We start from the raw sequence: 26,994 nt of genomic DNA, 5'->3' as shown, positions 1-26,994 counted from the left end.
TGACCTTTTTACCCTTCTATGCATTTTAAGCTAAATTGAAGTTTTATGATATTTTGTGGTCCATATTTGTTTATCCGGTTTGTACTCATTTTAAGCTTAGCCACGGATCGTGCCCCTATATATACAGCAACAACAAAACCCAATCTCATATGTGCCCCTATATATATATATATATATATATATATATATATATATATATATATATATATATATATATATATATCACTTTCATCTTTTTTCTCAAATCATTATAGAGTTCAATTTTGTAAATTATTCGCCTATAAAAATCACGAGAAATAAATAAAAGTGTCAAAACGTAGCGAGAGTTGTGGTGGTCTAGCTCAAGTATCAACAACAAAGATGACAGGGTGCTAAGAATTCAATGAGCGTCCGGCAGAGAATAAACAACTGAAGATGGATAGAAGACGTGAAGATGCTTATGACACCATCTTACAAAGGAAGTGCGGACGGAGGACGTGTTTTATAAGGAGTGGTCTAAGAAAATTCCACAATAATACTCCGTAAATAAATTTTGATCATATAAGGTGACTGTCCATATGAGTGATATAATTCATAGGTGATGATATTTTCACATTTTTTTTTTGGTAAATACACAACATATATGTTGGGATGACTAAAAAGAGCCATCAACACACTGTTTTGCAAGATTTTAGACATTATGAAGTAAGAAAAAGATATGCGAGGAAAATGGCCAAAATGGACATGTAGAAGAACTTTAAGTACAATATAAATAGATGGAGCGGTACAATATATCTATCCGGTTTGTCGTTCAAACAAATATTAATGGGGAATTGATGTACAAAAAGAAGATTTATTCTAGTTGATTGTATATATTGATCACTACTTACGAAAACTCAAAAGTGGGGATAAGACAATTTCAAATCATGAAATCAAGTTTTGTACTAGGCAAAAGACATTAAGTATCACCCCTAAGAAGTAAGAACTCTATATTTATAGTCTTCGAGGATAAATATTTATCAATTAATTCCTCTACAATCAAGTAAAATCACAACAATCAGGGATATGTGCTAGATGACCTAAAAGATTTGTTTAATCAACTCAAAATGCAGAGAACATTTTACCATCCCAACTCACAACTATAATTATAATTTTAATTATAATTATAATTTTATGTTTTATAATTAGAATAATACTAGTAGAATAGTAGATAGTAGATAGAGAAGTAGAAATAGTTGTGTATGTCATTGGAAATTTCCAAGCAAGTAAATCCATATTTTAACTTTTAAATATGAAGCATTGACCTTGAAAAGTCTGTTGATGCATTAATTATTGTTACATTAACAAATTTCATTTATAAATATATAACTTACATCCTCTTACTCTTGTACTCCAAAAACTTCGGGATCAAGCTTTAAACTAGTTTCACCATGACATCACCATCTCCAATTGATATCATCGATAATGCAATGTTTAGCAACACTGCATTTGCTTTAGCATATACCGATCCCGACCAAAAATGGCTAATACGGAAACACTTGCTTTCGCTTCATAGTGAATTCCCATCGTTGTTTCCTGCTATTGACACATTCACCCACAACGACGGAACAATAGTTAACTTACTAAAAATCGAGGGTTACCTACATATCGATCACTCGTTACCCATGATCCATCTAAACATTTGGATCCATGAGCTTTACCCTAGTATGGCTCCAATGGTTCAAGTAACTACAGATCAAACCAAGCCAATTCGTTCAAACCACCCATTCGTCGATCCATCTGGAGTCACAACCTCGTCGTATCTCCACACGTGGGTACCTTATAGGTATGACTTATTAGGTCTTGTTTATAATTTAGTAAACCTATTTTCACTAGACCATCCTTTTTATTTTCTTAGTGTCCCTAGCAAGTGTCACGTGTCATACATGTCGAAAATTGAATGTATGGATCAACTTTGGTGCATGCTTCACTATGACATGATTGCATTTAGGGAAACCACAAACGACGAAGTAGAAAAACTTACTAATCTTCAAGATACGATGAGGATGCGTGTTGACATTACAAACAACCATATCATTGAGCTAGACCGTGAACAAATCGAGTTAAAGAAAAGAGTTGAGGAAATGATTAATGATGCCGATACGTTGATAAATTGGTTAACAATTAATAAGGTAAACTTAAGTTTAGCTATGGGAGGAAAAGTTGAAGATGCATTCGAATGTGTAGATGATGAATCAAAATTGGTTATGGAGTTGGTAGCCGAGGATAAAGCTTTGGATGACATGATATATGCGTTGGAACAATATGTTGGAAGATGTGTTATGAGTTATGAATGTTACATTAAACAAGTTCGGATTTTGGCAAGGGGTCAATTCTTCGTTAGGGCCAAACTTGAAAAGTTAAAGGGTCCTCAAATATTGGAGTTCCTTGATTGATTTTTTTTGTCTGTTGGTGAATTAAAGAAATATCACTTATTTATATTAGTAACGAATTATACGATTTTCGAAAAATGGTACTCCGTATTATTGTGTAAGTTTACATGACAATATTAATATGTAGATTGTAGACACAATATACTCATAGCCTTAGCGAATAAAAAAATACATGTACATTTATCTTAAAAAGCAGTATTACTAAGTTTGGAATTTAAAATTTGGTTTAAAGTAATTTTGATTGCGATTGTTGATCTGAGCTCGGTATTTCTAAATAATTCCGGTGATACTTGGTTTTGGAAACTTGAAAATGATGATTTATATCATGTGTCTGATACTCGTGTTGGATGATTATTTTTTCCTGTATTCGAGCTATAACATACGAGGTGGCATAAGTGTTTCCCATTGTAAATAAATAGTTTTTTTTGGTTTGTTGTTATGGATCGTCTCCCGTCTAGAGTCAATATTGCTTTCAAAGATTTTGATATATACACTATTATTTGCCCCATATGTAGTGTTGGTGGAGATTCCAAAGACCATAACTTTATCACGTGTATCGTTGCTAATTCGGTTGGAGACGCATCAGATTATGGACTGACATGGTTTTGCCAGATACATTCATTACTGTTGAAGAATATTTCGCATGGACGGATTCTATAAATGGTTTTATGATAAGGAAGACTCGTCTTTATTGCATTGTCACTGCTACACTTTGGCGGCTATAGAGATTATGAAATGACATGTATGAGAACAACTCTATAAAGGAAAGAGACGTATTCGGGCAACATAAGATTATCGTCATTCGCTTGGCTTCAGGCAAGATCTAAACTTGCCACCACGTGATTGCTGAATGGCTTTGTAATTCGTTGTAATTTTTATATTCGTTTTGTTCTTTTCACTCCTTTATTGTTGTGTCATATTTTTTCCTTTTCATCTTTTCCAATGTTTTTTTTTTATTTTTTTTTTAATTTTTTACTACTTTAGCATCTCGGTATCATTTATAAAATTTCTACCTTAATAAAAAAGGAAAATGCTAACGACAGCCTTAAAGACTGTCATTAAGATACTATATAATGTTGTACAAGGCGGAAACTGGTCAATTTTCTAATAGCGGTTATCAATATCAATATGTACAACAAAATAAAACGTCTTAATCACAATCCTTGAGTCTGTCGTTAGCCTTTTCTAAAAAAACAAAAAAAAATTGGTTCAAAATAAATAAATACCAACTGTTACTTAACTCACTTAACTCACTAGTCAAAGTGAACACCAATTTCGAATATTTCACCAAAATACAGGGGAAGTATCTACTGCTACGTATATCCTTATGATGGATGATCGTAAGTCGTAACTATTGAATTTAGCCCTAATTTGATTTTGAAACCCTAACCGATAAATCTCACCAAAATTGAATTCGATTGTACCTAATCACATGAAATTGAGCTCACAATCGTAACGGTTATCACGCGAATTTCAATTTACAATTGAAATGGATACACATTCATCACACTTAACGGCACCCCTCCGATCACGTAGTTCGCAAACACCGTCACCGTCACATTCAGCCTCGGCTTCCGCTACCTCATCCATCCACAAACGAAAGCTCATCGCGCCTGAAGACCATCCTCCGCCCTTCCCTTCGTCATTCTCCGACACTCGCGACGGTGCGCTTACCTCCAATGACGATCTCGAGAGCATCAGCGCACGTGGAGGTGCTGATTCCGACGATTCCGAAGAGTTCGAAGATGCTGTTGATGATGATGAGGAAGAATACGATGATTCGTCTATGCGGAACTTTACAACATCTCGTTTGGAGAATAATGTAGGGCCTGCTGCACGAAACACGAAGCCGAAAACGGAAAATTCGGTGAAAGTTGAGCCGTCGGAAGTAGGGAAAGATGGCCTTGGCGGTCCGGTTGGATCAGCGGCTGTGTCGACTCCAGCGGCAGTTTCGGGGAGTGCTGTGAAGGAGGAAACAGTGAAAAGTATATTTACTGAGAATCTGCAGACCAGTGGAGCTTATTGTGGTAGAGAAGAGAGTTTAAAAAGAGAGGTAGTTTGATTCATGAGGTTATTCAAGATCCTCATTAGCTGAATGATGCTCGTAATCATATCGTATTGATAACGTGTTATTTGTAATATTATATTATATTATATTATATTATATTATATACTATATGTTCACTATGATTTACGATATACGCAGGAGGAAGCGGGAAAACTTAAATTTGTCTGCGTTTCAAATGATAGAATTGATGAGCATATGATGTGGTATCTTCTTTTCTCTCTTTGTTTGTTTACTTATTTATTCAATTATTATTGAAACCTATACATTAAATTTATAAATTAGAGATATTTGTGGGACCTCTAGAGGTACATATTGGCTATTGAGGTTGAGCAGTGAATTAGGATTTATGAACTACTGGCCGATGTTTATGTGTGTAGAGTAGTGTATATAGAAAGACACGCATTCTATATAGTTATAGTTATTTTAATAAAAGAAATTGTATAATAGTTTGTGTTATGTATACTAGTCAAAGATTGAGGTATGGATATCGTGCCAATTGTACTAATATCTGTGTTTTTGGCAGGTTAATTGGATTGAAGAATATATTTGCAAGGCAATTACCTAACATGCCTAAGGAATACATTGTTCGTCTTGTGATGGATAGGTAATTATGTATACTGTTACCCATACATATGAGTTTGATACCTTGATCTGCATTTATGGAGGCAGATTGTTCTGAACAGGAAAATAATAGAATTTGGGGTGTAATTAGTGATTTGTAGATGTCAGGTACCGTACAATTTAGATAGAAATTGTGTTTTTTATAGTGAGGTAACAATCTTTGTTGATAAGGAGATAATGCTAATGCCTAATAGAAGGAAATCGCATAAGCTAATCAATTCTAAATAGATAGACACGTGATGACGATCTTAATAAACCAGAGAGTCATGTGGATTTGTATGATGTGGCTTTATTTTGCATTTTCCCTTCAAAACACCTGTTGTGTTCTGTTAAAATATCATTACGACTTTAAGGGAATACATATAGTTATGATTTTAGGAAAACAAGATTTGTTATCCAAAAATTCAGTTCAATTAGTTAAGAAGAAGAATATACTTTTTCTCTCTCATGGCCACGAGGCGATTTTGGCGGGAAACTGTTCATCCCCTTTTTTGAATTTTTCCTAAGCAAAATTCATCGTTTTTGTTCGATTTTCAGCTAATTGTTTCGTTTTTCTGTTTCTTTTTCAATTGTATAGCTTCGATTGTTATTCAATCCATTAATCATGTCTCCTAATCGCAAAAATTCAAAACGAAAAACAAAAATCCCAATTAAATTTGCGGATTCTGTTCATAACCTAAAATCAAAAGATATTGATAGTGACAGAAGCAATGACGGTATTGAAACAGAGCCTGTGAATGATTTTTCTGAAAGTGATGGCTCGCGATTGGCTGCAAATGAGAGATCTGAGAAAGGATGTGGCACGTATGAGTTTCGTGAAGATCAATTTCCAACCCTAGGCGTGAATACTGACAAATCAGTTGAAATTGATGCTGCTACTGAGGCTATGATGCATAATAGCGAAGGTACTTCTATTGATCACTCAATTAAGATACCTAATCAAAGTATTTCATATGCTAAGGTTGCAAATGATGAGTTAGATAAGAAACTGAGTTATATTCCATTAACTGTGGATGATGATGGCAATGAGTTTGTTGTTTTTGATGAAGAATATGTTGTTGAAGGTTGTAGTAAATGGAATAAAACTGCTTATGGTTATATCATTGGTGGCACTATGCCATTTGGAATGCTTAGGTATAATTTGAGAAAAATGTGGCATAAATTTGGTATTGATGACATTATAATGGATAATAAGCAAGTCTGCTTCTTCAAGTTTAAGAGTATTGATGGTATGAACTCAGTCATCAATCAAGGTCCCTGGATTGTTCAAGGTAAGCCTCTTTTTGTTACTAAGTGGAGCCCAGAGATTGATATTGAAAAGGTAGAGCCAACCAAACTACCAGTGTGGACCAAGCTTTCAAACATTCCTCTTGAAGCATGGAGTTCAAAAGGAATAAGTGCAATAGCTAGCAAGTTGGGAAAACCAATTATAATGGACAACATGCTTCAATGTGCCATAAAGGGGTTGGCAGGGTAGGGTTTGCTCGTGTTATGGTGGAAATGGAGGCTGCAAAAGGTTATATGGATCAAGTGGATATTCACTATAGAGATAGTAATCAGATCACAAAAGGTGTGAAGCATGTTAAAGTAGAATATGATTGGAAGCCTGCATTGTGTTCTCACTGTGCTGTATTTGGCCACAACCATGATAACTGTAAAATAAGGCCTAGAACAGCAAATGAAATCCAGATCAAAGAAAGTAACAAGGTTGCTGATAAAGAGGGGTTTGTCATGGTGCAGAATAAGAAGGCTAATGGGAAGAATGTAGGTGCTAAACAGGTGCATATAAAACAGATTTATGTGCCAAAGAAAGTGGATGTGCAAGTGAACAAAGAAAACAACAAATGGAAACTCAATGAAAAGCAAAATAAAGAATTGAAGCAAAGTATGAATAAGTTTGCTGTGTTATCTGAAAGTGAAGAAGACTTTAAGTCTGATGAGGGGGACTTAAATGAAGATATTCCAGAAGAGGATGTTTTGGCTACTAATGAAAGGAGTTATAGTGTATTGGGTGCAAATGAGATCGAGGGGATTGACCTAGGTATTCTGGGAAATGATCTCTAAATTTGTTATCTATGGATTTTAAAATGGCTAGCTGGAATATTAGAGGTATGTGTCAGGTTGATAAACAAAAAGAAGTGGCTAAGTTTATTAAAGATGAACATCTGTGTATGTGTGCTGTTATTGAAACTCATCTAAAACCTGCTAATATTAACAAGGCATGTCAGAATGTATTTGAGCATTGGAATTGGGCATCTAATGTTTTCCTTAGCCCTAATAGCTGCAGAATTGTTGTTGGCTGGAACAATAATGTAGTTAATAGTATGATTCTTCAAGTTGATAGACTAGTCATCCTTTGTTTGGTTGAATCTATTGATAAGAGGATTAAGTTTTACTGCAGTTATGTTTATGGTAGTAATAGTGGTAAGGAAAGGAAGAGGTTATTGGCTACTTTGAAAGATCATTCAAATATTGCAAATGGTTTACCTTGGATCCTGATGGGAGATTTTAATGCTACTAGAAGGGTGAATGAACACAGTGATGGATGTTCTAATATAAATGATGATATGGATGATTTTAATAATTGCATTAATGAGATTGAAGTGGATGATCTGGGGAGCACATGGTTTTTCTTTACCTGGACAAAATCTTTGAAAAACCCCCAATGCAGTACTCTTAAAAAGCTATTTTTCTCTATTTATCCTCAGGCTCATGGCATATTTCTTCCTTATATGGTATCTGATCACAGTCCTTCTCTTCTTAATATCCCTAATTGCTTAGTGAAAAGGAAGAGATCCTTTAGATTTATGAACCATGTTACATGTAAAGATGAGTTCCTTTCAGTTGTTGAGCAAGCATGGAAGGAGCAGGTTGTTGGCCATAAAATGTTTCAAGTGGTCACAAAGTTGAAAAAGCTTAAAAAGAATCTTAATTCTTTGAATTGGAATAATGGAAATGTCTTTTCTAAAGTTACTGTAATGAAGGATAGATTAAGGAAGTGTCAAGATGCCATTGATAAAAATCCTCATGATCATCAGAGTAGAGTTGCTGCAGTCAATGCTTTGAATGACTATGAAAAAGCAAAACAAAAAGAGCTTATTTTGTTGCAGAAGAAGGCTAAAGTCCATTGGTTAGCTGAGGGTGACAAAAATACTAAGTTTTTTCATAGCATTTTAAAAAGTAGAAAGCAGAAAAGTAAGATTGATACCATATGTGATGACAATGGTAATAGATTTAGTGGTGATCTTGTTGCTGACCAGTTTGTTGACCATTTTCAAAAGTTCTTAGGGGACAATGGTAAATGTATTCCTCTACAGAGATTGGGAAATATTTTTGAAAATAAACTTTCTAATGAAGAGTCCATTGCTATGGTGGGTCCTGTCACAGATGAGGAAGTTAAAAGTGCTCTTTTTGATATTGATGACAACAAGGCTTCAGGACCTGATGGCTATTCATCACTCTTTTTCAAAAAAGCTTGGAATATTGTTGGTAAGGATATTTGTAATGCAATAAAGGACTTCTTTGATTCTGGTAAGCTTCTTAAGGAGGTGAATGCTACTCTAATTGCCCTTATTCTCAAAATTGACACTCCTAATAAGGTCTCTGACTTTAGACCCATTGCTTGTTGCAATGTCCTATACAAGTGCATTAGTAAAGTGCTTACTAATAGGCTAAAGATGGGTCTAAACAAACTGGTCAACTGTAGTCAGAGTGCCTTCATTCCAGGGAGGTCTATTCATGATGATGTGCTTGTTGCTCAAGAGCTTCTTAAAGGATACAACAGAGCTAAAGGTGTTAGTAGATGTGCTGTTAAGATTGATATTCAAAAAGCCTATGATACTGTGAATTGGGACTTTTTAAATGATGTTTTACATGGCTTTGGTCTGCATGAGAGAATGGTCAGTTGGATCATGTCCTGTGTTACCAGTTCCTCTTTCTCTATTTGTGTAAATGGTGAAGTTAAAGGGTTCTTCAAAGGGGGTAGAGGTCTTAGGCAAGGAGATCCCATTTCTCCTTACCTTTTTACCCTTGTTATGGAGGTGCTTTCTCTGATTTTGAAGAAAAATATTCAGGATAACCAAATATCACAGCAAGTGTAAGCAAATGCATCTATCTCACATTTGTTTTGCAGATGATTTACTTGTCTTTTGCCATGGAAATGAGTTCTCTGTGAGTGTTATTAAAAAAGGGCTTGATGATTTTGGTCTTGTTTCTGGTTTAGTTCCAAATGTTGGAAAAAGCACCATCTTTTTTGGTAGTGTTCCTATCAATGTGCAACTCAAGATTACTAATCTTCTGCAGTTCTCTGTTGGTAAACTGCCTATGAAGTATTTAGGTGTTCCCCTTTTGGCCAAAAAGCTTGGTATTCAAGACTGTAAAAGCTTAATTGATAAGATTAAAAAGAAAGTGTTAAATTGGAAAAATAGGAAGCTCTCATATGCTGGAAGATTGCAATTGGTTGCTTCTGTTCTCTCATCTATGCAGAATTATTGGGCCTCTGTCTATATTCTTCCATGTGGTGTTATTGATGATATTGATAGAATTCTGAAAACCTTCTTATGGTGTCAAGATGGTTCTTTAAAAGGTAGAGCTAAAGTAGCCTGGAAGGATGTGTGTTTGCCTAAAGATCAAGGTGGATTGGGGCTTAAGCCTTTAAAAGAGTGGAATGAAACTCTTGTGGTTAAAAACTTATGGAGATTTTTTGCTCAGTCTGATTCTTTATGGAGCAAATGGGTCAATATTATAAAATTAAAAGATAAAAATATTTGGGAAGTGGAAGCAGATTGTAATGACAGTTGGGGCTGGAAGAAGTTGCTGCAATTGAGAGACAAGATCAAGCCTCATATTCTTGTTAAACATAATCTTTACATAATCTTTATTCTGATGATGAATACTTGTGGATCACTAATGGTGGAACTGTGGTCAAGTTTTCAACTCATCAAGTATGGATTGATTTCAGAAGTAATAGTAATAAAGTTTATTGGCATCATGTCATTTGGTTTAAGCACTTTGATCCTAAGCAGGCCTTCATCTTATGGCTTGCTACTCTAAAGAGATTAAACACTCATGATAGGATGGAAAAATGGATGCCTACTCAGATTTTAAAGTGTTCTTTATGTGGTCAGGTTAAAGATTCTATAAGACATTTATTCTTTTCATGTGATTTTAGCTTGAATATATGGAGAAAGATGAAGCAAAAGTTGCTGTTTAAGGGTATTCCTGATGTGTTGGAGGATATTATTAAAAGTATGGCTAGATATCCTTATTCTGGCAACATCTGGAGTATAATCAACCGTTTAATGGTAGCAGCTTGTGTGTATTATATTTGGCAAGAAAGAAAGTTTTTAAGAATAGGAGAAGGAATGTGGAGGAGATTAGTGCAGTTATTCAAGATTATATTCGATGCAAATTGATGACTTTGAAAGTTAAAAAGTCGCCTGCAGTTTTATTTGCTGGAAGAATTTGGCATATGAAGTGGGCTGATGCCAAATTAGTGATGGATTAATTGTTGTTTTGTTGTTGTGTTTGTTTTGGTGTTGGGCTTAGGGTTATGTCCGGCCCATGTATGTTTGTTGAAAATTAATATATTTCTCTCCTTGCCCAAAAAAAAAAAAAAAAAAAAGATTTGTTATCCAAAGTTTGTTTGTTATGTTTACTCAGAAGCTATAGTTTATACCAAGCTGTTAGATTTGTTTCGGTTGCTTGATGTGATTCTTACATCAATGTATGTCGTCTTCTTGATATACTAGTGTTGGGGACTATATTTATTGGATGATCAAATTTTTATCTGATGCAGAGGTCACAAATCTGTAATGGTCATCAAAGGCAATTCCGTTATGGGTGGTATTACATACCGGCCTTATGTCAGGTAAAAACACTAATTATCTGTCAGCAGTTACAATTTTTTTTTTGGAGTAATCTAGTTTTGAGAAGATATATTGTTTGCTTAGACTTCTGCATGGTTCGTCTTGTGATGGATATATTGTTTTTAACTCTATAATTTTGTTCTTTGTTGTCTATATGATATGTTAGCCAAAAATTTGGGGAGATAGCTTTTTGTGCGATCACATCGGATGAGCAAGTAAAGGGTTATGGCACTAGACTAATGAATCATTTAAAGCAACATGCACGAGATGTGGATGGGCTTACTCATTTTTTGACGTATGCAGACAACAACGCTGTTGGTTATTTTAATAAACAGGTTAGACAATTCTTAACTATTATGACTAAATTACAGACATGTTTGTATAGTAAACATGTTTCCTTTCTTTCCATTTACTTTCTTCCAACAGAAATGTATTGCATGTTTGTTGAAGACATGATCAAGTGTTAAAAAACGTTTTTTTTTTTTTTTCCTGTAGAAGCCACTATATCAGGGAACTAATTAAACTATACTATGAACCCTGTAATACTGTTAGATTTGATTTTTTGTGTTGTGTGTCACTTGCATCCTAGTCTTATAATATCATTTTAGTGAACTAATTAGACGTTTGTTTATTCTTTTGTAGGGCTTTACAAAAGATATTTTCTTGGAGAAAGAACGGTGGCATGGGTATGTAAACTACTATATCACGATTTTTTCTTGATATATTCACATATATCATGAATGTAAGTGAATCATAAAAGCCTTAACTACTATATGCAGCTGTAGTTTATTCACATGTTGTCCCTTTTCATTTATTTTCAGATACACAAAAAATGGGGATTTTTTAGTAACAGTTTACTCATGTCATTGTTTGTATTACATTGTCTCTCTGTGTGTGTTAATATACCTAAGTTTTATTTACTTCATGATGTTGGTAACAATCTTGTATAACAGGTACATTAAAGATTATGATGGAGGGATTCTCATGGAATGTAAAATTGATCCAAAACTCCCATACACGGATCTATCAACCATGATTCACCGTCAGAGGCAGGTAAAAGTTACTGCATGTGAATTTGGCTATGATTACCTTTTACATCATACATCGTACAGAAGGGCATGATTTTACCAAGGGTGGCAAAATATGCAGGACGGGTAATGAGTTAAATAAGTAAAATTTAGTTCCAGCTTGTTTGACCTGAAATACCTTTGCTTAAACAGTAACGATCATAATTGTACTAGTACCTTGATGAACTTTTGTTCTTATTTTGTCTTTCAGGCAATTGATGAGAAAATAAGAGAGCTCTCAAACTGTCACATTGTCTACCCTGGTATTGATTTCCAAAAGGTACGCTCATGTTTACTTGTCACTTCACTATTTGGAAGCCACATTTATTTATATAAAGCGCTCATATCTTTCTTACAGAAAGAATCTGGAATTCCAAAAAGGATATGTAAACTTGAAGATATTCCTGGTTTGAGTAAGTCCTTTTACCCCTTCCCTAATAATTTGCTAAATATGTGTCATAACGTTTTGTTAGTCATAAGTAAAACCTCAGAATGTTTTCTCCTCTTCTTCATTTGTTTATATTACTTCTATATGTCAACTTGTCTTTATTTCCTTTTTATTAAAGGGTTAGGAACAGGTTATAGTTTGTAGATTGTACTTCTTGTAGCCCCTCATGCAGTAGTAATCGTACTTAGTAACTTAAGTTCTAAATGTTACTATTTTCAATTTTTTTTCAAGTAGTAATTGATTGTATACTGCAGGGGAAGCTGGGTGGAGTCCTGATCAATGGGGACATTCTCGTTTTAAGTTTGTTAATGCTTCATCTGATGGTACTTTGAATCCAAAGTTGACTAATTTCATGCGAGCAGTTCTAAAGGCAAGTTTCAAAGTCCTAGTTTCCTCGAATATTGCATTCTTAATGTGTTTCTGTTAGAAGTCACATTTTCAACCCAGTTATATGAAAATGGCTCAACTTTAATTGCATGTAAAACTGAAAGAATGAGTTGAAGTGGAAAATACAAGTCAAATGGTATAATAATTGCCCATAATGTATGCAAGTGTTTATAGCATCATGAATGTCTTAAATAATCCTAATTGTTACATCAATTATTTATGGAAAGAGTTTGTTCTGAGCAGGCAATGCACGACCATATTGATGCTTGGCCTTTTAAGGAACCTGTTGATGTTCGTGATGTTCCAGACTATTATGACATCATTAGAGATCCCATGGGTAACTACTATTTTTCAAGTATCTACATTTCGACAACACGTTTTATTGCATATCTTTTTTTACACGCACAAACACACACAGACACACATTAATACTAACGAATGTTTTACTGATGTTAGATCTTAAGACCATGTCAAGACGGGTGGAGTCAGAACAGTATTATGTAGCACTGGAGATGTTCCTTGCTGATGCCAGGAGGATGTTTGCCAATGCTCGAACCTATAATTCTCCAGAAACTATTTATTTCAAATGTTCCACCAGGTTACATTTCAAATTTGTTTATTTATCGCCTTTGTTGCACTCACATAGAGATGGTAATTGTTAACATAAAAAGTAGCTAAAATATGACAGATCAAATGGGTTGTAAAGGGTAAACAGGTTGAAATCTGACCCGCAGTGTGTATTTGATGCATAGAACCTCCCAAGTCATTATTTTTAGCTTTGTGCTATAAATATTTAGGTCAGTTTCATAGTTACCTGACCCAACTGACCCATCTATTTTGCCACCTCTATGTCTGTGTGTGTCTGTTGGCGGATGTAATAAATGTTTATGCATTTTTTTTTTTTTCCAGCAAATTTATTTAATTGAAATGTCTCTAAGAGTTGAGCTTATGCAGGCTAGAAGCATTCTTTTCGAGTAGAGTACAGTCGGGTCTGCAATCATTTCTGAAGATTCAGCAATAAGAAATAGGAATAAAATGGTCTGTCGGTACTGATACAATGTTATACATTTGTTATGGTCAGCATACATAACTTATTAACTTGTAGTGTATTTGATATTAGAAATGACTATATCACAATGAGACTGGTCCGTGTGTGGTTGGGCCGGCTTAGGTTTAGAAGTGCAACAAAAAGCTGGGTATGGACTGATAAATCCAATAGTTTAGACCGGTGTGTAAACGCGACATGTAGGTAAGTAGTCAGGACTTTGTAGTTTTGTTGTTACTTTTTATGTTAAAATGAACAATTTTAATCAATTTGAAAGATTTGTATTTAGAGTATCACCATGTTTAAGTTGCAAGAAATGCATTTACAAATATCAACCTGTAAACAATGTGTATACAGAGTTTTTGTTTTTGTACTTTGTAGATTTTTGTTTAGTCAACTGTCATGACAAGAGGTGATGATCCAGTGTAGCTTTTGCTATTACCTCATGCATCTTGTGTGTGCTTACAAAATTACATAACTAACATCAATTTCACTAAATAATTATGAAACAGTACTATCAAAAAGGAAAGGGATAGGCTCCCAAATTATTCACAAAAATATATCCACAAAATAAGAGTAATAATAATTAGTTTCGATTGATTTGATTCTATATAACATTCCTTTTTGTGAGGTAATTTTTGTAAATTTTATGTGAATAAATAATCGCTCTCTGAAACTTTCTAATCTCTCTCCGGAGTTTCTTTGTATACTTTGTTGAAGACGTTTTCTATTCAAAAACGGTTTCCGTTTTTATGAAAGTTTTCGTTATTTTTGCCGGGAAAAAAAAAAGAAAGTTCGCCATAAAAGTAGAATCTTGCCTCAACCAAATTGCAATTCGAAAAACTATTTTTTTTCCTGATATTAATATTGCAGTGACTGCAATTGTCATCAAGATTAGATATGGACCGTGATATTTTCGATCAAAGTCGGATGATGAAATAATCTTTTTTCACTTCTTAAGTTTATTTCTTTTATCTCCGCTCCAGTGAAATTTATTGTTGTGTGTTCATTTCTCTGTGTTCATTTCTCTGATGTTTTAATCATTAAAATTTAATAAACTTTTAAGTCAATTTCATTTGCAACATTTCATTTCTCATAATATGTCATTTCATTGAACTTTTCTCTATAAAATGTGAATTTAAAATGATAAATTCACAAAATAAGTCCTACCGTTTTAAACCGTACTCCATGCCAAATGCTAACGAAAACTAATTAATTATTCAATATAAATAATAATTATAGTATTAATTATTAACTCTTACATACTAAAAGAGGTGCCAAAAAATGTAGCTTAGACCCTTTTAGTTTATCAAACTACAATATCAAACATCCTCACAATTTGACACTTTACACCCCTCTTTTAGGGTCTCATTTGTAATTTTTTCAAGGATTTAAAACGTAAACTCATTTTTAAAGAAAAAAATAAAACTCAAATACCACCTTAAATTTACACGGGCCTTATCTTACCTATTCGTCTCGCGTTATTTTCCGCCGTCATCACCATTAAACTCGAAATAATTTTACGAACAAAGCGAAACTAACTACGTTCAAAACGGACTTTTTTTAAAAAACGATATCCACACCGACATCTTAGATGGGGCTTAGTTTTTTGCTCGACGCTACTTATTTTTCACCGCCATCACCATTAAACCCGAAATAATTTTTCGAACAAAACGAAACAAACTACGTTCGAAACGAGCACTTTTAAAACAAAACAAAAAACGCTAAACGCACCGACATCTAATGCGGGGGCTTATCATTCTATTCGTCATGAGATATTTTTCACCGCCGCCGCCATTTAACTCGAAATAACTTTTCCAGCACAACGCAATTAACTACACACGAAACGGAATTTTTTTTTTTTTTTTTTTGAAAAACGCTAACCATTTGGACTACCTTTCATACATATATATATACACATACAATAAACTACCCAAATTAACTATTTCATGTCAATATCAGTTCTCGCTCGACATTACTTTATAAGACGTTAAAACCAACATGTTGCAACGCGATGGTCATCTTTACTACTAAAACAAAATTTTAGTTATCGGAGGAAATCATTTCGCGAAGCAATGCATCGGCCGTTTTTGCTTCTGTAAATACATAACGCTACAATGAATATGAATATGCAACCCGAAAGCCCCAGCGCGACGACTATTTATATACATATATATAATATATAAAATATATATTATAATTAAAATAAGTGTTCAGACTTCAGATAATACATTTTAAGAGCTTTTATAAGACCACTCCTAGTGCAGCGTGATGGCCATTTTTTACCTCCATCACGCCTCCATCACGCCACTATGGGGCGTGATGGGAGGGAAATTATGTGGGCGTGATGGGAGCATCACGGAAGTAAAATTGGGGGTGATGGAGATATCAACCAATCACAATTTAGATAAATCCTTTTATAGTTTAATTAAATCAATAAAAATAATAAAATAACTCCATCACACAACCATCACCCCATACCACTACAAACTCCATCACGCCATACCTTTGTCAAATCAGCACTATACCCCACAAAAATACTCTATCACGCCCCATCATCCCGTCACCGCTGCAAATGGTCTAAAATAACTTATAAATTATGATTTTAGGCTTTGGTAGATAACGCAAAAAAAAAAAAAAAAAAAAGTAGAATTTATAATAAAATATAGAGTTTAAAAATTAATTTTTTTCTAACTAGCTTTTCTAAAAAAAAAGTAGAGGTTATGAATTATGATTGATAAAATTACTGATATACCCTTTTTAAATATTTGTATATTCTATATTTTAGACCTTTTAAATCAGTTTAGAACTATAAAGTTTAGTTTTAACTAATTTATCAACCACTTAAAAAAAATGTTACAACTTCTCGCTAAAAATAACTTCAGCTAATTCAGCCAAACACACCCGTAAATATAAACAAAATTTGTCCTAATTTAATAATCTTCGAATAAAAAAAATCAGTTTATGAAATGTCGTTATTACACTGTAACTTTTATCTATTTTAAGGTTTTACACTTAATTTTTTACTTAGCTTTTTATCTTTATCTTATATATAAAAAAAACTTTAACATATTATTTCACGGAGTATGTTTTATTATTATTTTCTACTCTCCAAATACATTGAAGAAGAAAAGCTGCACACTCACTGACTATAAATATATCATCCGTGTTTATATAACTCCCGCCTTTTTCTTTTCATTTTATCAATCCACCCCTCTTATTCACCAAAACCCTAGCTAGCCACCTAACTATTATATAAAATCACATAGCTACGTTGTATATAATCAACCCATTCAAACTAGCTAATTAATTATACAACATATATATACACACACATATGGCGAATAGTAATCCATCAGACGGTTCAGCTGACGATTTCTTCGAACAAATCCTAGGGTTTCCTACAGGTAATTTCGCAGCAACTGCTACTAATACCACCGATCATCATCATCATCATTCAAATTTAGCGGTAAACGAAGCGGCTAATTCTATGATGTTGCAATTGAGTTCAGCCGCAGCTGGCGGTGGTGATCATCATAATCATAATCATCATCATTTAGTAGGAAGTGGTGGTGGTGGTGGTGGTGGTGGTGGTGGCGGTGTAGGGTTTCATTTTCCGTTAGGGTTAAGTTTAGATCACGGAAGTAAAGGCGGAGGAGGTGGCGGATTTCTAAAAATGGATGACGCTTCTGGTAGTAGCGCTAAACGGTTTCGTGATGACGTTGTTGCTGATAGCCGTCTCTCTAATTCGGTATGTTTTTGCATATGAACGAATTTTATTTTAATTTCTCTCGAAATAACTGTTTTTCTTTTTACATATTTATATTTTTGTTATATGTACATGTACATATAGATTTCAATTTTTCAAAAGCTTTTTTGGGCTGAAATGAGGTATTTTAAATTGGCATTATTTTTATTTCATATGAAAATGAAAATAATGGTGGATGAGTTGGCGAGTTGCTATCCCTACCATTCCAGTAGAATATGTACATGTGGATCCGTCAGGTTTTCCATACTTTTTGTCATCTTTTTTCTATCGTTTTTAAAATTATTACGACACAAATAAAAAATAGGGAATGTTTTTTTTAGTACTTTATTTAACATGTACTAGTAGAATTTTATAGCCAAGATGTTTGACTTTATATAGTTATATTCCTTCAATTGATTACATGGACTTATTCTTCCGTGAATCAATGCTCAATTTACTATTTTACTTGTAGTATTTTATACGTAAGAATAAACGTATACTCAGCTCTGAGTCATTGAAAAAGCTTACAAATTATGATATGACATTTTAGCTTATAGAAAAATTCATATTAATATATTCATTTTCTAAGATAATTGACTCTTGATAACTTGATAAATATGTTAGTTGATTATTATGATTTGAACTTTAAATATCACTTTGAAAGCACACATCTAGCATGCCTAAATATAGTGTACATTTTGTTATTGGGAATGAGACATGTAGATGATTTTTTTATATATGAAGGTGAAAATTTTTGTGTATTGACTAAAATTGTTTGATGATTTAGGGGTTTCAGGGTCAGCAAATGCCTAATGTGGTGCAAACAGCTCCAAATCCACCAACTGTTCGTCCCACGAGGGTCAGAGCGAGGCGAGGGCAGGCTACAGATCCACACAGTATTGCTGAGAGGGTAATTCTGATTTTCTATTCTTTAATTGAAAATGATGTATGTATTAAATTAATTAATTTGTTTTTGTGGTCTGTGTAAACTATTTGTATTAATTGTTATTTCGTAAATATCCTTGTGGTGGATCAGATGTAGTTGGTAATTACGAATTACAAATTACAAATTGCAAATTGTAATATAACATGAACTCTTTATAATTATTTTTTGTGTGATTCTTGATCGAGAACTTAATTGATTAAATTATTATTGTAACAGCTGCGCCGTGAAAGAATAGCAGAAAGAATCAGGGCATTACAGGAACTGGTTCCTAGTGTCAATAAGGTGTGTTCCATACTGATGAATCTTTTTTTTTTTCTTTGTTTTTAATAATATTGAAAGATATATACTTTGCACTCTTTCTTTTTCTTCTGTTGCAACGTGGAATTTTCCTCTTTTTTAAAATATATGTTACGTATTTTTTGTGTGCAGACGGATAGAGCTGCCATGCTTGATGAAATTGTGGATTACGTCAAGTTCCTAAGACTTCAAGTTAAGGTAAATTTATCTCTATCTAAAGCACTCTATCTTAACATATTTCTAATGACATCTTTTATATCACTATCCGTTTGCTTGTTTGGGTATCATAGTACGAAAAAATAGTCAAAATGCATGTGTTATTTGTTACACATATAGTATACCGGTTATCTTTCTTATACATACCTACAAATATAGTTATAGTACATGCTTGTGCACATGCACAAAGATACATACATTTATGGATAATATGAGTTTCAGCCATTACTTGGGGGGACATTATGATTAGCATCTACGTGTGGAAATCTCAATTATGCTAAAACTAGACTTTGAAACATACAAAGCAAGTTAAATGCTACTCATCATAGTGATGGTCCCTCTTATGATACTGTAGAATGTGTTTTCTGATGACTTGCAAAAGATTAGGCATCTCATTATTCCAACAATTACTTGTATCATACTTTTCGTGTGAATGCACACATGTGTTCATTAGTTTATTCATTTATCTACCTTTTTGTACCTTGAAGGTATTGAGCATGAGTCGATTGGGCGGAGCCAGCGCCGTTGCACCACTTGTCACTGACATCCCTATATCATCCGTTGAGGTAACACTGCTCTTTAATTTATTAGAGGTGGGAAAATGGGCGGGTCGGATTTTGTATCTGGGTATTTTTTTCACGGGTCAAATTGGGTTGACCCAAAACATTTTCGTCCTACAAGTTTAAAACTTTTCATAAAAAATTAGCGTGCCCAAGCTGTAAGTTGACTTTCAAGATTTTAACAGGAAGAAGGTGGTGAAGGAGGAAGAAACCAGCCAGCATGGGAGAAATGGTCAAATGACGGTACAGAACGACAAGTTGCGAAACTAATGGAAGAAAACGTCGGGGCTGCAATGCAATTTCTTCAATCTAAGGCACTTTGCATCATGCCTATATCACTTGCATCTGCTATATATCATACACAACCTCCAGATTCAACCTCAATTATCAAACCCGAATCTGAACCTCCTTTATAAACCTTCTAAAAATGGTTCCATAAATCATCCAAAATAATGTACAACTTTATTGTAGTTTTAGTCCTAGTCCTAGATGCTAATGAAATCACCATTCACTAATCTGGTTTAGTTGCAATCAGCATCATAGGTCCCTTTATCTTTTTCTTTTTCCACCACTCATCATGTTTTATAAGAACAAAAAGTTGTCAAACCTTTGCTTGATATGTTGCCTTTTGTTGTGTCAATTGGTGATACTATTAGTGGTGGATGACTAAGGAAAAAGGGGATTATAAACTTTTTATAGTGGGGGGAGGCTTTAAATTTTATATATTTTGGGGTAGTGGATTGTGGGGACCTTAATATATCTATACTTATTATGTTTATCTTGAATATAATATTGTTTTAGTTTGTATCTTTGTATGTGGATAATAGTTGTTTGTTCAAAAAAGTTGTAAGATGTTGAATAGTGGTGATATGGAGTAGTATTGGTGCAAAAGAGTGAGTGGGTTGGTAATATAGAAAGTAATTTTGACTTTTTTAATGTGCATTATTGATCGATGAAGTTGCGGCATTGCTTAGTTTTCCTTCTTGGTATGATTACCATCAAGTACAGCTGGTAAAATGGGCGGGTCGGGCTGGTCAAAATATATTTTTTCGTTAGTAGCAGATTATTGTGCAAGATACAAGACAAAGACTATATTTAGCAATATGTGTTAACATGGTTTTACTTGAAACAATATGTATTTGACTTGTATTCTTATAGCTATACTTTATTTTTAAACTGCTACTGATAAAAACAACTTATATCAGCAATCAAAAGAAAAAAATTAGCATATTTGGGATGACAGATTTGATGGGGGCTGCTTACCTTTAGCATCCATATAACACTTGAATATTTGGCTTTAGGAATTAAATAAGAAGATAAGTTATATGTTCTTAGAGAGTCTTGTACTACAAGCCTTATGTTTTAACCAACTATTCTATATTCTATCGATTCGCCAAAAAGACCTGATATGCTTTTACTTTGGTTATCTTCTTGAAATTCTTTCAATTTCGTACCCGGAAGTTTTAGAAACTGTGTCGTCACCTTAATCGGGTGCACCACAAGTTTTTTTGTGTGTATTCTTCCATGTTCAAGTTTGGACTTGCATATTTTTCCTTTTAGTACTACAGATGTGCACATAAATATCCTCCTTTCAGTAATTCAATTGATCTAAGTCAACCAAATGTAATGCTTAAAAAGAGGTTTGCTCAACATTTGTACTTGAACTTTCCCCACGAAAAGCTTTCCGGCACAAGAAAGCCATCCTACAAAGTTGACTTGGACTGTGTTAGGAATTATAACGGAAACAACGGCTAACAATAACTTATTGGTAGCAGAAACAAAAACCCACATGTACCCACAAACAATGAACGGATATAAATTAATGAAACGAACAATACGACACAGATATAATGTAGTTACATACTTGCATCTAATCTGTAACATTGTGATCTGTTTAGTCGATAGGATAAACAAGAGAGCAATCCTTTATTATTTTCGAACAAAGCGTTTACCATACATATGTTATGTTTGGCCATACGAAGGATGCTCTGATTAAATTTTTGCCAAAAGATCCCGGATTTCGCCAGGCAAATAAATTTTACTCAACATTTTCTCGTATTCTTCATGTTAAGTTTCACAATCTTAACAGGATCTATGTACATTTGTTTGTGACACAACAAAAGTAATAAACCACACACTTTGATAGTTATTTACGATCTACATTCTTGTTCGACAGATTAGAGTTGTAACCATAGTAAGCAAGCCAGAAATTCAAAAACAATAAGGTTGATTATAGCTTACATAAAAACCAAACCAAACTAAACTAAAAACATATGAAAATCAAAATAAAGTACAAAATTTTCAGCACTTACCTTGTGAATCAAAATGAAAACCAAACAAAGCTTCTTGTAGACGGACTATTCACGGCTTAAAAAGTTATGTTATTTTGAAGTTAATGTTTTTTCTAGCGTATATCATGATATAAATCATTTCAATGACAACAATCAGATCAGAAAATACATTTAATCTTCAACAAAGTAGATTTCTGCTATAACACTGGGAAGTCAGAACCATACTTCATATGAAGATGAAGCTACAAATTAAAAAAGGACTCTGTATTTTTCATGTGAGCAAAATTATGCTCCTGTCTTATACGTTACAAAATTACAAATGTCAACAACAGCTTGAACTCAAGGACTTCGGCAAACATCTGAAGCCCATAGCATAGCATTATTATGTAAAACATTTGCCAAAATGAATTCAAATTCCCATTTCATAAAATACAAACAATCTGCTTCAGCATGCGTCTAGGTCACGACATGGGGGAGGTTTGGGCTCACCCAACAACGTAGTATTCCCTCCAGCAGGCCCACAATTGATACGATCCGGGTTTTGGGTCCCACGCTGTCAAGGGTCAGCATAAGCAAGTTAACTAATGTTTCACATAATGATCATTTATAGATGATGAATATGAATACTCAAGATCACAACTTCAATTCCAGTATATTACTGTTATCTCTTTAACAGGATAAATGGGCAAAATAATTTAAAATATGAAATTTAACTGAAAAAGGTTAAGTGGGTCTTATGATTTATAAACAAAAAGTGTTCTATGTCAACCATTTTGACCTGTACAAAAGAATACTTGTTTTGACCTGACCCATTACCCAATTCACCCGAAAAGTCCATTTTGCCAGCTGTATGTAATTATGTAAATGCGTTTCTTACCGGTGGTTTTTCCCCTCGTTTTAATGCCTCAACTATCTCAACAACTCTCTTTGGGGTGACATCTTCCTGCGATAGTAAAAAAAAGGAAGTTCAAAGTTTTGAGGTTAACAAATGTTTGGTGCCATAATAACTAAAAAGGGTATCGTGCTCACGTAGTAGTTATAGGTATATCCTTCTGATCCATTAGAATAATCGGCCACTGTTATCATAGGAGCATTTACACAGCAACCCTGCACAAACAGTCGATCTATCATATACTTCATCCAATTTGGTTGAGTTGTCAAATTTGAGTGTAAATAGTATTTTCAAACTTTTGAAACCTACTACATAAGTCCTAATTAATAAATTAAAGCATAGCGTCAAGTGTGCATGCATGCAATGAGTTAAGCAGAAATCATAACCGTATCTCATTGCTGTTTCAGGACATGACAAACATACAAGTTCATTCGAAAGTTTCCAGTGTCTTTTTGGTTGATAGTATACAAGATAGGGTATACAACTACAGATTCAAACGTATAACAAACATTTACATTCTGGGTGCATGTGCTGCATTTATATGTAGCAAAATGGGTGGGACCATTGACATATCAAAACGAGTCATTCAGTTAAGGGTTGACCCAGTATACTCTATGTTCAACAACTTCATCATTACCGGCGTGTAATACGAAGTATATGATAGCAAAAACCATATACAAAAATGGTCACCCATGAACCAATCATGCAATTAACTCTGTTTTTGGAAACTGCAAACACGCACACTCTAAGCCACTGATTATAAACAACAACAACAACAAAGTACATAGACTAACGTGTGAATGTGTGTAAACCACAGGGACCCATCAAGCAATTAATTCTGTGTTCCGGGAACTGCACACACACTCTAAACCACCGATTATAAACAGCCGTATATTATATAGAAATTTGTTAAAGACTTAACCCACAACCTCTTGGTTGATGGGTTATCCCTAACTTCTAGGTCAAAGGCCATTTGTTGGGCATCTATATTATTAAGGTACAGAGTTTAAGTCCAAGTGACTCACCATGCATTCCATTTCTCCAACAGAAAATAAGCCATCCTTTGTAACCTCTGCATATCGTAACAAGTAGCCATAGATAATCTTAAACGTTACTTCTAGAGTTCTAAATGTATATAAGATCACAAAAGGATAATTTTGACTTGTGTGATAAATACCAACCATTTCGTTTCACTCCTAAGTGCTTCAATAAAGCATCTTCAATGTCTCGTGAACCACGAATCATACAAGGAGTTGTTCCACATACCAAAAGATGGTATTTTCCAACCTAAAAGTCATTGCCCCAACTCATAATCTCAATATAAATACATTCAGATATAAATAATTTCAGATATAAATATTATGCAAAAAAAAAAAAATAATAAATGAATGTTTACAGCCTTTTACCTTTGCTCTGTTAAACATGGAATAAAATGTTGCAACCTCATACACACGAATTGGAGCAACTTCTATAACTTTTGCTACCTTCACATGAAACATAACACAACATTAGTGTAAACAAATATAACAAAGTACAATCTACAAAACAAAATTCATTCGTAAACCAACAGCATACACACCAGATAACCTATAACAATAAACGAGTTGGTACTGAAAACAAGATGTAAGATTTCTGGGTGTAAGCAGCCACAAGATTTGAAAAGTAAATTGAAGTAATAAGTTGCAATATACAAATAAGCATGAAAGTTACCGCATCCATGGCTGAAACTGGAAGCCATCCCCCATGTTGTTGTTGTGCAAGATCCAGTAATGGGATAACTGCAGATTGCTTGTAATTTGTTGGATAATGAGACAAAATCTCCCTTACCTGTATGATAGCATTATAGGTAAACCATTTAATCAGAATAGGAAAAGCCAGAATTCAAGTAATACTTCTTAGAACTAGTAAACATAGAGGTCCAGGTCAAACGTAGAAGCAATGTTATACCACACTCACTGTGAATTTCATGTAAAGAATGCTTCCAGAAACATAATAGCTAAAAGATAGTATCAAGAAAACCATGAATTTATTTCCAAATTTTCTAAGAGTATATATGAAATATCACTCATCAACCAGTCTTCCCCTTGCATGTTCTTCCTAACCTTCCATTGCTTAAAAAAACAAAAATAAAAACAAACACTATTCCCAAAGTTACGCCCCTACATTAATCGCCTATAATCTGTTTTCATCAAAATTGAAATGTATATCCATCTAAACTTTATAAGACTTCACAATTACCTAAGCACATGTTCATGAGATGTAAAAGTCAGACTTATAAGTTTTTCTAAATCCTTAGCCCCCGTTTGGCTCACGGAATCCAATGGGATTCCGGCGGAATTGGAATTAAATTTAGACACGACACATGTCTAGATTCCATTCCAATTCCGCCGGAATCCCATTGGATTCCGTGAGCCAAACGGGGCCTAGTATACAACACATCATCTACATACCTTAGAACATAGGAAAATAAGTACTTTACAGTACAATTGAGCTCATTACAGTTGAGTGAGATGAATCGTGTCAAATGACTAATGAGAGTAAACAAGAAATGTTTTCAAAAATTACATAAATAAAAAATGTTAAAGTTAAATTACTACTCCGTATTACATAATTCACAAAGTAAATAAATGTATATAAATATAATAAATATAAATATAAATATAAATTGTATAATGTAAGAAATATAACTAGAGGTAACCTTAGGTTTATTGGCCTCATTGAATTCCCATGGACCATCGGCTTTGTTATCCGGCGTATCAATATGCTATACACACACAGTAATACACCATACAAAACACATAGTTAAAAAAAAAAATCAAAATCACACGAACTGCCAAATCAAGATCAATAATTTCGAAACCGATTACATCTACTTACATAGTTTAGGGCAGTGGATAATGATCGAGTTGACTGCATAATAACACACACATACACAAAGTGAATAAATTATATAAAAACTGAATCAAAATGGATGCAAAAAAAAAAAAAAAAACCTAAATATAGATAAATTAAATTGAGTTGAATTGAATTAACCTGTGGAGATTGACGGAAAACTTGACGGATCTCGAGTAGACGTTTAGATGCGAGACGAGCTAACATATTTGGTGTTTGCTGTAAGTAAGTAAACGGTGACGAAATGGGGGAGAAATTATAATTTGGGGAAAAAAAGAGACCCTGAATGCAAGCGTGGACTGTGGACAGCACAAGTTTTACCAAAAAAAAAAAAAAAAAAGAAAAAAAAAAAAACCACAAGTGTTGCCAAAAAAAAAAAAAAAAAAAAAAAATACTAGACCATAGTATTGTCCACGACACACGACTTTATTTTTTTATTTTTTTTTTCCTTAAACGGCCGAAGTTTATTAACCTTGAAATATACTGAAAGTTTGTTCAATATCTTTTCTTGCGGATTCTTGAAATCTTTTAAATTTCTTTGCCTTTGAATATATGGTATTTTTAAAAGATTTAACTAGAGTTGCTCATTGAGGATAAATTCTATCGGTCAAATAATATAAATTGCAACTCATTCAACGTGTGAATTTTGAACTTTCAGATTTTTACGATAATTATTACCTTTGCATTTAAATTTTTATACATATTTAAATATCATTTTGATATATATAACATTGTATTCAAGTACATTGAAAATCCTTTTGAGGTTAATATCACTCCACTGGCCACTAATCTTTACACATTTTGTGACATCTTGGTTTAATAGTTCAGTTATTTTGTAGCGCTTTTTTAATATCTCTCAATTCATAACTCTATTTTTGTTTTGAAATTTCATTTTGAATGAAAATTTGACTAAAGTTTTATTTCGATAATAATTCATGGTCGAAAAACACATTTTTGAACGCATTACGTTTACCACATAATCGTGTTGAATTATGTAGCAAACGTGCTATAAAAATTTGGATGAAGAGAGGACCCATTTTCGCACGATGACTAGAGAACGACGCTACGAGCAAGACTTTTTGAAGGCTCGCTTCCATTCAAAGTAATTCAATGCCGAAAAAGTCATTTTGCTATATTTAAAGGTGAATTTTAAACTTTTTTGATTTTAAGATAATTATTATCTTTGCATTTGAATTATGATACATATTTAAAGACAATTGAGAATCTTTTTGGGGTTA

At 33.6% G+C, this 26,994-nt stretch overlaps 4 protein-coding genes across 6 annotated transcripts; 3 read left to right on the top strand and 1 right to left on the bottom strand.

The window, feature by feature from the left end:
• Window positions 1–1,409: 1,409 nt before the first annotated feature.
• Window positions 1,410–2,414, top strand: LOC139902577 (protein ELC-like). The gene has a single exon (XM_071885185.1). It carries the CDS (start codon window positions 1,410–1,412, stop codon window positions 2,412–2,414), a length of 1,005 nt encoding a protein of 334 aa, XP_071741286.1.
• Window positions 2,415–3,684: 1,270 nt separating this feature from the next.
• Window positions 3,685–14,237, top strand: LOC139899287 (histone acetyltransferase GCN5-like). 2 transcript variants are annotated; one of them, XM_071882111.1, is made up of 13 exons: window positions 3,685–4,464; window positions 4,618–4,682; window positions 5,003–5,083; window positions 10,898–10,969; window positions 11,134–11,302; window positions 11,610–11,653; window positions 11,921–12,020; window positions 12,246–12,314; window positions 12,393–12,447; window positions 12,737–12,852; window positions 13,113–13,206; window positions 13,326–13,467; window positions 13,824–14,237. In XM_071882111.1, exons 1-13 carry the CDS (start codon window positions 3,901–3,903, stop codon window positions 13,888–13,890), a joined length of 1,638 nt encoding a protein of 545 aa, XP_071738212.1. In that variant the 5' UTR covers window positions 3,685–3,900; the 3' UTR covers window positions 13,891–14,237. The 2 variants fall into 2 exon arrangements, with proteins under 2 accessions (XP_071738212.1, XP_071738211.1); XM_071882110.1 differs by having other exon boundaries at window positions 12,246–12,447.
• A 2,792-nt stretch (window positions 14,238–17,029) lies between these two features.
• On the top strand, window positions 17,030–20,610 carry LOC139899286 (transcription factor UNE12-like). 2 transcript variants are annotated; one of them, XM_071882109.1, is made up of 6 exons: window positions 17,030–17,665; window positions 18,459–18,572; window positions 18,825–18,890; window positions 19,038–19,103; window positions 19,610–19,687; window positions 19,867–20,610. In XM_071882109.1, exons 1-6 carry the CDS (start codon window positions 17,252–17,254, stop codon window positions 20,095–20,097), a joined length of 969 nt encoding a protein of 322 aa, XP_071738210.1. In that variant the 5' UTR covers window positions 17,030–17,251; the 3' UTR covers window positions 20,098–20,610. The 2 variants fall into 2 exon arrangements, with proteins under 2 accessions (XP_071738210.1, XP_071738209.1); XM_071882108.1 differs by having other exon boundaries at window positions 17,033–17,665; window positions 18,450–18,572.
• A 1,529-nt stretch (window positions 20,611–22,139) lies between these two features.
• LOC139899285 (NADH dehydrogenase [ubiquinone] flavoprotein 2, mitochondrial-like) lies at window positions 22,140–26,029 on the bottom strand. The gene is made up of 10 exons (XM_071882107.1): window positions 25,898–26,029; window positions 25,742–25,774; window positions 25,563–25,628; window positions 24,575–24,691; window positions 24,271–24,348; window positions 24,046–24,151; window positions 23,890–23,936; window positions 23,002–23,079; window positions 22,850–22,915; window positions 22,140–22,525 (listed from the first exon to the last, which is right to left on the bottom strand). Exons 1-10 carry the CDS (start codon window positions 25,961–25,963, stop codon window positions 22,418–22,420), a joined length of 765 nt encoding a protein of 254 aa, XP_071738208.1. The 5' UTR covers window positions 25,964–26,029; the 3' UTR covers window positions 22,140–22,417.
• Between the last annotated feature and the right edge of the window lie 965 nt (window positions 26,030–26,994).

This window comes from Rutidosis leptorrhynchoides, chromosome 3, assembly GCF_046630445.1.
Source record: "Rutidosis leptorrhynchoides isolate AG116_Rl617_1_P2 chromosome 3, CSIRO_AGI_Rlap_v1, whole genome shotgun sequence".
NCBI lineage: Eukaryota > Viridiplantae > Streptophyta > Magnoliopsida > Asterales > Asteraceae > Rutidosis > Rutidosis leptorrhynchoides.
The sequence above is the reverse complement of the archived record's forward strand: the minus strand, read 5'-3'. Positions and strand labels throughout refer to the sequence as shown.